The 10,671-nt window shown below is 33.8% G+C and overlaps 1 protein-coding gene across 4 annotated transcripts; it reads left to right on the top strand.

Annotated features, from left to right (window-relative positions):
* The first annotated feature begins 1,164 nt into the window (after positions 1-1,164).
* On the top strand, positions 1,165-8,209 carry LOC120076628 (protein root UVB sensitive 3). 4 transcript variants are annotated; one of them, XM_039030504.1, is made up of 16 exons: positions 1,165-1,417; positions 1,569-1,717; positions 1,811-1,868; positions 1,957-2,016; positions 2,367-2,405; positions 2,492-2,554; positions 2,661-2,717; positions 2,999-3,062; positions 3,454-3,537; positions 4,429-4,511; positions 4,596-4,725; positions 5,057-5,149; positions 5,380-5,518; positions 6,142-6,182; positions 6,270-6,454; positions 7,676-8,209. In XM_039030504.1, exons 1-16 carry the CDS (start codon positions 1,415-1,417, stop codon positions 7,772-7,774), a joined length of 1,347 nt encoding a protein of 448 aa, XP_038886432.1. In that variant the 5' UTR covers positions 1,165-1,414; the 3' UTR covers positions 7,775-8,209. The 4 variants fall into 4 exon arrangements, with proteins under 4 accessions (XP_038886432.1, XP_038886433.1, XP_038886434.1 ...); XM_039030505.1 differs by having other exon boundaries at positions 1,535-1,717; XM_039030506.1 differs by having other exon boundaries at positions 1,527-1,717.
* Positions 8,210-10,671: the final 2,462 nt, after the last annotated feature.

Here is a 10,671-nt window from a genome sequence, read left to right as displayed (position 1 = left end):
CAGAGTTTTGTTTGAGTTTCATAGTATTAAATTTCCGTCGAAACATTGATATTCCCATCAATATTTTGATGTTTTCATGGGTTTGATATTTTCATTTTGTTAGATGAATAGCTCTCCGATCTTCGACGCTTCACTCATTGGTGGAAGCCATATGCGTTAGACTTAAATGCTTAATATACATGACAATTTTTTTTTTTTATCTTTTTAAAATATTTTAATTTTTGTTTTTGTTTTGTTTTTGGATGATGATGAGATGGTTGCTGTTTAACATTGACTTAATAATATTTCCATTTCGTCAGACGAATAGCTCTCCAATCTTCGACTCTTCACTCATTGGTGGAAGTCATGTGCATCCGACTTAAACACTTAATATACATTACAAATTGTTTTATATATTTTTTAAATATTTTAATTTTTGTTTTTGTTTTTTTTTTTTATTATTGTGAGATGAGGGTGAGTAGGAGTGATTATGGTAGGTCGAAAAATCGAGTCGATTGATCAGAAAAGGAGAAGTGACAGTTGGATGTTGGTTTGAAGAAAGGAAAAACTGACATGTGGTCGATTGGTGGGTCTGATTTGGTCGAGACCCGACCGACCGACTTATGCATTACTTATTATTATTATTATTTTTGTAAAAATAAATATATAATATATTATTAATAACAATAACAATAACATATATATATATATATATAATATATATATATATATATATATATATATTAATCTAATCATCCATACATAATAATTATATATAATTTTATATTCTTTTAAGATTATATATTATAAAAAATATATTAGATTAGGGTTTTAACATTTAGTTTCACTTTCATGACCTCAAATACAATCCAAATTGACTAACTAAATTTATACGGAGGAAAAGCAAGGTTATGTAATAAATCTAAAGAGTTGAAATGCTATTTTCATTATTTAACATAGCATTTTTTAATTAATAAAATAATAATAAGTAAATATATTACATATTGTTTTAAAAAAAGAAAAAACCAAACGAACCGTCGGTCGGTCAGTTTTTTGTTGTCTATATGATGGTCGAGGACGGTTTGATCATTTTTCAAACAGACTATAATCGATTCGGAATCGGCTTGATCAAAACTGTCTCCGACCGATGATGATCAACTTATTGGGTCCCTTAACATGCTTGCTGTTTAACATTTGTGACTTAATATTTCTATTTCGTCGGACGAATAGCTCTCGAGTCTTCGACTCCACTCATTGGCGGAAGCCATTGGCAGAACTTCATTCTCGACAGAAATTCGATCATCCTTTTCAATCTTACAGAACCCACAAAACCCATTGGCCTGACGGGGCGACTAATTCTGTTTGTTCGTCTCACTAGGAAACTCACCATCGACGAAAGGCCATGGGAATTCTGATCTACAGTAGTTGAAATCTGATGGTAAGCTCGATTTTCCACATCTAGGAAGCTTAATTGTTTGGAGGTTCTTGCTTTCTTTTTGTTCTGAGCTTCGAAAACTTTCTTACAGTGTTATTCTGATTAGTTGTAGATTTTTAGTTTCAGTGCGATTCATTTCATTTCATTGAACTAGAGTCGAAGACCTTCGAGCTTCGAATCACATCACATGGGTCGGAAAACTCTTCAATCAGAAGTGATATTGGAAGAATGGAATGGTTCTTCTTCATCGGAGCTTCGGAAGACTGCCGTCATATCCGCTTATCCTTCTCTCCTCATTCAAAGGCACTGTTCTGATTCCCTTCCCCTCTCAGATTCCACTCACCCCGTTTGAAATTTTTTTATTGATATTTCCTTTTTTTCTGTTTCAATCTATAGATCTGGTTCCCGTTTCAGACTCGTGGGGAGACGATTCTTTGACGCGTTTGTACCGGAGGCAAGCTTGTGTTTGGTTTTCTATGACTCTAGGCTGTGTCCTTTTGTTTGTTTGCCTTTCTTATTATCAATCTTTCGTTTAATTGCAGGGGTTTCCTAGTAGTGTGACACCCGATTATGTTCCTTTTCAAATATGGGACTCATTGCAGGTAAACGTTTAACTTACTTGTTCCTCGCCTATTACATTTGGCAATCCTAACCACCATGAATAAGGGATAATATAAATAATAAAAAGCTTTGAAGGAATGAGTTCAAGCACCAGTTGTTAGTTACCTAGGATCTTACATGATGCAAGCTTTATTGACAGTCAATGTGGTTAGGTTAGACAATCGTGAGACTAGTCGAGATATGTACAAAATGGCCAGGACACTCATGGACGAAAAAAATAACATTTGGCAATTTTATGTTTAGTATAGTAATAATTTGTTATTAGAATATATCGTTAAAAAAAAAAAAAAATTGTTGTTAGAATAGCGAGTTATGATTTTCATTCTTTCAGGGTCTATCGACATACATTAGGACCATGCTCTCTACCCAAGTAAGGCCTATTTAAAATTTATTTTTTTATATGTGCAATTTGGTTTCTTCTAAATTTATCATGCATTTACGCATAATCTTTCCTAGGCTCTCCTGAGTGCCATTGGGGTCGGAGAGCAATCAGCAACTGTCATTGGTGCTACATTTCAGGTAAATTTGTAATGGAACTTTTGATAATCGATCTCAAGGTTTTGTGTCTTGGAAGAAAATAGTTACTTATAATAAATTTCCTTTCTAAACGTTGCAACTTTTCCAGTGGTTTTTGAGGGATTTAACTGGAATGCTTGGAGGTATCTTATTCACATTTTACCAGGTATGCTATTGTATTCTGTAATTGAAAATAAATCTATATTTGATTTACTGGCATAGTAACCTGCTGGAAAATTTGTTTCACAATAGCTTAAATAAAGGGGAAAGGGGTTTTGGATGCAGATACAATTTTATACATAGTCTTCTCCTATCAATTTCAATATTTAATAGTTACAATATGTATGAAATTCAAGACTTGTTGAGTTAGTCTAGAATTCTGATCACCATTTTCCTAAGAATTCTCTTTGTTGATTATGACATAGCAATGACAATTGTGCGTTTCAGGGATCTAATCTGGACACCTATGCCAAAATGTGGCGCTTGGTTGCAGATTTCATGAATGATCTTGGTGTGTGTGTTTTTCACCTTTCTTTACCGAACCTGCAATTAGTTCTCTTACTAGGACAAGTACATGCAGACATACGGATATCTAGGGGATAAGACTTACCCAATATTATCTGATTTTTCCTTTATAACTTTTCCATGGAGAGTTTCCATTGTAATGTACAGTATCATATGTTTTAACTATAGTTCACTAAGCAAACTAGTCTACAGCCATGGCTCATAACTGCTAATTTGGATCTTAGTGAATATTGTGCGTGTGCCAATACTGGCCCTGGAATTGTGGGAGGAAATATTTCCCTGATATTTGGAAAGGCGAGAACACCTAGCTTTTCACTTGTTGATGTTGCATTTCGACTCATTTGTCTTAAGATAACCTCCAAGTTTGTACTGAACAGGTATGTTGATGGACCTCGTTTCCCCCTTGTTTCCTTCAGCATTTATGCTTATCGTTTGCTTGGGGAGCCTGTCAAGATCATTCAGTAAGTCCATGCACATTTTAGATTTTTTCATGTAAACATGGTATTATCATGTAAATTTTGGAGGTTTTCTAGGGATATCGCGTTCCTACATTGTTGTAAACATTGTTATATTATAGGGGAAAATCATTTTTGACTTTGATAATGATATATAGATCTTTATTTTATTTATTTTTATCTTTTTTTTTTTTTTAATATTTGTGAGTGTCCAAGCTAGTTTCCACACACCTCGACTAATCTCACGGGACACCCAACCCTACAACATTTGGGTGTCAAGGAAACTTGTAGGATATTAAATCCTAGGTAGATGGCCACCATTAATTGAACACATGACCTCTTAGCCCTTTATCAAAGGGATGCTTTATTTACCACTAGGCCAATCCATGATGGTTATATCTAGATCATATTTCATATTTAGTTCAGTGATCATTTTAAACTTTATACATTTAATCTCATTGAATTAAACCTTAAAATTTGATTAGTAAATTTGTATATATTCGTCAAAATAGGAAATAATTCTTGAACCAATCAATAAATTATATAAAGTTCAACTAACAAAGCACCCAAATGTCAACTCAGAAGTGACCAACACCAATCCGAGTACACCAATTCTTGCCAAAAAAATAACATCCAACACAACTTGAAGAACTAGTACATAAAATATAACCTCGTCTAGCGAAAAGGCGTGCACAATTAGGAAAAAAATCTTTAGGAAAATGGAAACTCAAGAGAAAAGGAGGGTATCATTGGTTGTTAGGGTGGGGACACGTGCTGTATGCTTGTGTGTGATACTAATTCATGCATTCACAGAAAATATGCATGCTGTTTTTTACTTAATATCTTAATTAATTGGATGTAATCCTTATACTAACTATAGATTTTAATCCAAATCAGCCGGTGTGGCAAGTGGAGCTACTAGAGCTGCTTTAACACAACATTTTGCCCTTCAGAATAATGCTGCTGATATATCTGCCAAGGTATAGAGCAAGCCACTTTCCAGGTGAAGAATGAACTCTGGTCCAGATATATTGTAATGACAATTGTCACTCTTGCACCAATAGGAAGGAAGTCAGGAAACAGTAGCAACAATGATAGGCATGGCGATTGGTATGCTTCTTGCTCGTATCACCATGGGATGCCCACTGGCCATCTGGCTTTCGTTTCTATCCCTCACATTGTTCCATATGTATGGTGAGTTCTTCAATCAATGCCGAGTTAATACTTGTATGAGATAAAAATGTCATTTGCTTGAGCAAACCCTCCCTATATAGTATATCGACCATTTAATTTTTAAATTTCTGAAATGGTATGAGTTATAATTTTACACCATCATCTCTTATAAACACGTTGTCAACTTTTCTTAATCAAATTTTCTTAAGAAGCTTCTAGGTTCAAAATGTTTATTCGTCTCCATGAAGAGAAAAAGATGGAGATCATATGTTTATGCAGTCATGGCAGATTTCATTAGTGCCTAGGTAGCCGTGTCAGAATTTTCTAAAATTCTGCTTGTGACTTTGTGCAGCAAATTACAAGGCTGTTTGTTGCCTTTCCTTGACTTCACTCAACCCTCAGAGGTGTTCGATTGCTTTGCAGCATTTTATTCAGACTGGTCAAGGTGATGCCCGATGTCTTTATTCTTTCGTGGTGTTATTCTGATTCATTTTGTGGATGGTTCAGGGGCTATTTGTATGTAATATATACACTGCAAATTCTATCAACACACATGTTGAGATGTGATTTATGCAACAAAACTCTTCAAAACTTTTTCTGAAATAATTAAAAATTCGCAGTTTTCATCTCTTGTTTAAAGAAAATTTACATCTTGCCGACTAAACCTGCATTCAGTTCTCTCTCCTCAACAGGTTTCTGAGATGGAGCATGTTTTACCCACATGGGCTTCTTCATGGAGTTTAAGGAGTATTAAGTTAATCCATACACATGTACGATTAGGAGCGAGGATCTCTTCTCTTCATCACACAGAAATGTGAGCTTTTACTTACCAGCTCATGAACTTCATTAGTTTTTTGTGATTCCATCGTGTAAAAAGGCATTCTTAACATGCATAGTCAAGGAACAGGGGATACATTTTTGGTCAATAATATTCCTGCAACTTTTTACCGTGCTTGCACTTTGTTCTTTTCTTATAAGATAGATAAGGACAGAAAGATCATTTGATAAATGAATGATAAAGGAGCAGGTTATAAGCCAAAGAACTATAAGAAAGGTTTTCACATGGACAAGTTTTGGAAGCAATTATTACAAGACTCAATATTTAAAGAACTCCCATGAATTTAAAATGCTTGCATAGGTGGAAGCGAAAATAAAAGTGGTTGTAAATTGTACTAAATAAATTGATGGTTAGTGATGTATTGTTTCTCTTTTAAAAAAAGATTAGGTACCCGAATACTCCTCAAATAGGTCAATAAAATATGATGAATTATTTACATTTAAGCAATATAGTATAACTGTCGCAAGTTTCAAGACATTGACATTTATTTAAAGATCACATGCGATTTGAAGGCTGAATTTTGTCTGGTTATCTGTCATTATTTTTTTTTCCACAGTTCATAAAGTGAATATGGTGTAAATAACATTATTGTGGTGCAGGAAGGAGCTGTTGCGTTTGGCAGGTGCAAGTAATAACAAAGGTTGGAATGCTTTTAAATATCTTCCCGAAGATAGGTTTCTAGCCGTATTTTATCACCCCATCTGATCGTATGTTATTCATTTACCAGAGAAGTACCTTCTAGTGGAGAGGAAGGCAACTATCAGTGTTATTGTGCAAAAAGATGCTACTGCTAATGACATCTTCCAATCATTTGTTCATGCACTTGTTATGGCGTATGTTCCTGATCAGAAGTCCAGACATTTGGAAAGCATGTCATGGATGGATGAACATTATGAAGGTTTTATTCAAAAGGTACTCTTTTTCCTCTTTTTAGGGGGTGTTTGATAAATGGGTATGAGTTGAGTTGAGTTGGGTGGTTTACCCATGTTTGTTAAGCCCATAAAGAAAACCTATGGGTTATTAAAATCCCTTTTTTACCCCCTCAAAACTCCCCTTTTTTATCCCCTCAAAACTAACCCTAAAAATCAATATATTTTCAACTCAACTCAATTCAACTCTGCACAACAAACACAGACAATAATTACCAACTCAACTTAACTCTACACAACAAACACAGATAATTTAACTCCCAGATAATTTAACTCTCCAGATAATAATTACCAACTCAACTCAACTCAACTCTCTACTTTTATCACATACCAAATACCCCCTTAATGTTTCTGAAGTTTCAATAAGTTGCCAAGTTTCCTTTCCTTTCTTCTTTCCGTAGCCTTTTCTTTTTAGTTATAACAAATGATAAAATACAAAAGCCTTCCTCAAAAGGGAGCTTACAAAAAAAAACCACTTCGACCAGACTGAAGGGTAGAAATTTAGGCTATGTTTTGTAATTATTTGGTTCTTAGTTTTTAGTTTTTGAAAATTAAGCCTAGAAAGACCCTTTCACCTCAAAATTCCTTACTTTGTTATCTACTTTGACCAATATTTTAAAAAACGAAGTCAAGTTTTGAAAACTAAAAAAAGTAGCTTTTAAAAGCTTGTTTTTGTTTTTGGAATCTAGCAAGATTTCACTTCTTTTACTTAAGAAAGTCATAAAACATTGTAAGAAATTAAGAAGAAATAGACTTAGTTTTAAAAAACTATAAATCAAAAGCCAAAATCCAAAATCTAAATGGTTAGCATACGGGACTTAAAAATGGCCCAAATAAACTCCTAATCTCTTCTTTTCTCGCTATAATTTCCAAGGTTCCCTTCCAATCAAACTCCCCGTAGGCTTTTAGTTTTACTCCCACAACATTTTCCTTTTCCCTTTCGTACAAGTGTTCTACCCAAGTAGTGGAAGTACAAACAGAAAGCCTGTTTAAATTCAAACCTCAAGCCTTTGGCTGAAGGGACTATGGAAAAGGAGTTGAACCATCTAGCAGAACCTTTGTATTTCTCAATTAAAGCTCGATTTCTTACCAAGGAACTCACTGAAAGGCTTCAAGAAAACAATCTCTCAGCCACATGAAGATGATGTTTTGCATTCAATGTATGTAATTGTCGTTGCATTTACACCTTTTCACTACATTGTAGCTGAAGATATCAGGCTGGAAAACAGATCGTCTACTATCTCCTTCTATTTGTTGGAGAGCGAACTGGACCTGCAGTCCCATGGATGAGAAGATCGACTGAACTTCAGTGGTCATTAACCATAAAAGAGCAACACAAGGAGGTAATTTCTAATTTGAACTGTTTCGAGTTCAACAACACTCGGTGGCATATTGACCATATTGCCTGATTCATCCCTGCTTGAATGTTGCAAATCTGCAAACAGATTCATTCTGGTCTTATGGTCATTAATGACCTTATAAACGACAGTCTATTGATTATGGTTTTTGATTTTCTGCAACTGAGTGTTTCTTTTGATGATACTTGACAGCAAATTTTTTTAAAAGTATACATTAGTTCTTGCAATTATGCATTTAGGTTTGCAGTCAAATACAAAACAGATAAGAAATCTCCCTCTCTCTAAATAGAAGAGAAAAAACTCATTCAAAGTGCTGCTGACAATCTCAAGAGCTGATTAGTGCTCCTGCAGAAAATACACGCTTATGTTTAAGCTCAATAGGCAATCGTGTAATATTTGGAAAAGCTTGACCAATTTCTAAATTTAGGAGTAAAAAAGAGCGACAATCTCTTCTATTTTTCTGATTTTTATTGATGTCGATCTTGTTTGAGTCAGCTTGTCTGCGTGGGTCGGTACTAATTTAATGGGAGAACCAATTGACTTTATAACATTCTGGACATGTTTGGGAGTGATTTTTGTGATTTTTTAAATTGTTAAAATCACTTTTGATATGCTTAAAATTATTTAGTAACATGTCTTTAATCACTCAAAATGAATTTAATATTTAATTTTATACTTTTAAACACAATTTTCAAATAATTAAAGTTGGTTTTGAATGATTATTTTTTTAAAAAAAATTTTAAAATAATTTTAAACATGTTTTAGTGATTTTGCACGATTTAATGAGATTAGGGTGTTCTCGAGTTCCCAATTTTTCTTGGATGAAGTGTGCTATTATAGTCCATTCAATGTTTGGGTCTTTCTTGGTAATAGTTGAAGTTCCTAATTATTATAGTTTAAATTTAGCTATTTGAAAGTCCTCACATTGTCTACAACATTAACTATTTTATATCTTTCTTCTCTCATTTGTAACCAAGAATAAAATAATTTATACTCTAAACACGGACTATTATAATCTACATACTATAATAAATAATTTAGTGTCTCAAACAACTTTTAAATCTCCTAGAAAGGACGAGTCTAAATTTGATAAATGGGCGATTTTCTCTTGAGCATAAGTACAATTACCTATACATATTCATTAATGATTTTTATTTACCACTTAAGGCTATTTGGTTTAAGGTTCTATAAATGTATGAGAATAAAAAATGACTGTGTTTAATTATGTTTTGTATAAAATTAATTATGATAATCTCATAGAATTATATAGATTAATTAATTTAAAAATAAATATCATTCAATATATTGATAAACTTTCTAAACAAGAAAGGCAAACTATCCTAATTGCTACAAAGACAGTTACGGTAAAGCAAGAAGGAAATCCAGGAACAGGAATTGCCCTAATGGAGATAATGCAAAATGAACCAGATATGGTTAACTCATTGGTATACATTGCAATGAAACACTTTGTAGAACGAACAGTTATCAATGGTAATCAAGCTACAAAAGCACTTCTCAAGATGCATTGTAGAAAGATGAGTGATTTCAAATGGTACAAGGACGTTTTTATGATGCGACTTTATAACCTTACATCTTGCGGAGACGAAATCTGGAAGCGAAAATTCGTAGAAGGATTACCTCATTATATTGTTGAAATTTTTTATCAGAAGATGTCTGAGATATTCGAAGGAAATCAAATCAATTGAAACTCTCTCACCTTCGGAGACAATACCAGTAACATTCAAGCACTATGCTTAAGTCTTTGTAAAGACAAGCATAATCAAAGAATCATCAAAGATGTAGATTATCAAAAGGAATTAGGGACTTTCTACAAACAATACGCCGTTGAACAAGATCTACCACCTTCAAAAACAAAGAAGAAATCTTCTAAGAAATCCTACAGCAAAAGTGATTACCCCAGGAGAAACTTCAGGAGTCCAAAGAGATGATATAGAGGGAATCAACTATATCAGTAAAGTCTACAATAAAAAATGGTTATCTAAGGTCACCATTAAGGTCTAGGATTTCAAGTTTGAAGCAGTTGCCTTATTGGATTCTAGAGCATACCAAAACGTCATCCAAGAAGGATTAATACCCTTAAGGTATTTTGAAAAAACAATGGAAGTTCTGAGAGGAGCCAACAACCAGAGACTTCATATTAATTATAAGTTGCCAAAAGCACATATTTGCAAAGGAGATGTGTGTTTCGTTAACACATTTCTTTTAGTCAAAGACCTATTGGAGGAAGTTATTCTGGGCACACCCTTCCTTACTCAATTATACCCTTTTCATGTTTATGAGAAAGGATTATCATCTCAGAAATTTGGAAAAATAATGACTTTTGAGTTCTATCATCTGATAACTCCTAAGTACATTTCAAATATTGAAGAAGAAATCCAACAATTTATCAATAGGATTTCTAAGAAAGAGAAGCAAATTGAGTTCCTTCAAGATGACATTCAGAATAAGAAGGTTGCTAACCAAATTGCTAGGCCTTTGGTCCAGAAGAAAATCCAACATCTGCTAAAGAAAATGGAAGCTGAAATTTGTTCGGATATCCCAAATGTCTTTTGGGCCCACAAAAAGCATATAGTTGAGCTCCCTTATGTCGATGGATTTGATGAAGCCCAAATTCCCACTAAGGCCAGGCCCATTCAAATGTCAAAAGACCTAATCAAAATCTGTAAGGCAGAAATTGATGAGCTCCTTCGAAAAGGGCTTATTAGCCCATAAAAAAGACCATGGTTCTGTGCGGCATTTTACGTCAATAATCAAGCCGAGAAGGAATGAGGAGTTCCGATATTGGTAATCAACTATAAACCCCTTAACAAGGCTCTCAAAT

The sequence above is a fragment of the Benincasa hispida genome, chromosome 4, assembly GCF_009727055.1.
Source record: "Benincasa hispida cultivar B227 chromosome 4, ASM972705v1, whole genome shotgun sequence".
In the NCBI taxonomy this organism is placed as follows: Eukaryota; Viridiplantae; Streptophyta; class Magnoliopsida; order Cucurbitales; family Cucurbitaceae; genus Benincasa; species Benincasa hispida.
The sequence above is the reverse complement of the archived record's forward strand: the minus strand, read 5'-3'. Positions and strand labels throughout refer to the sequence as shown.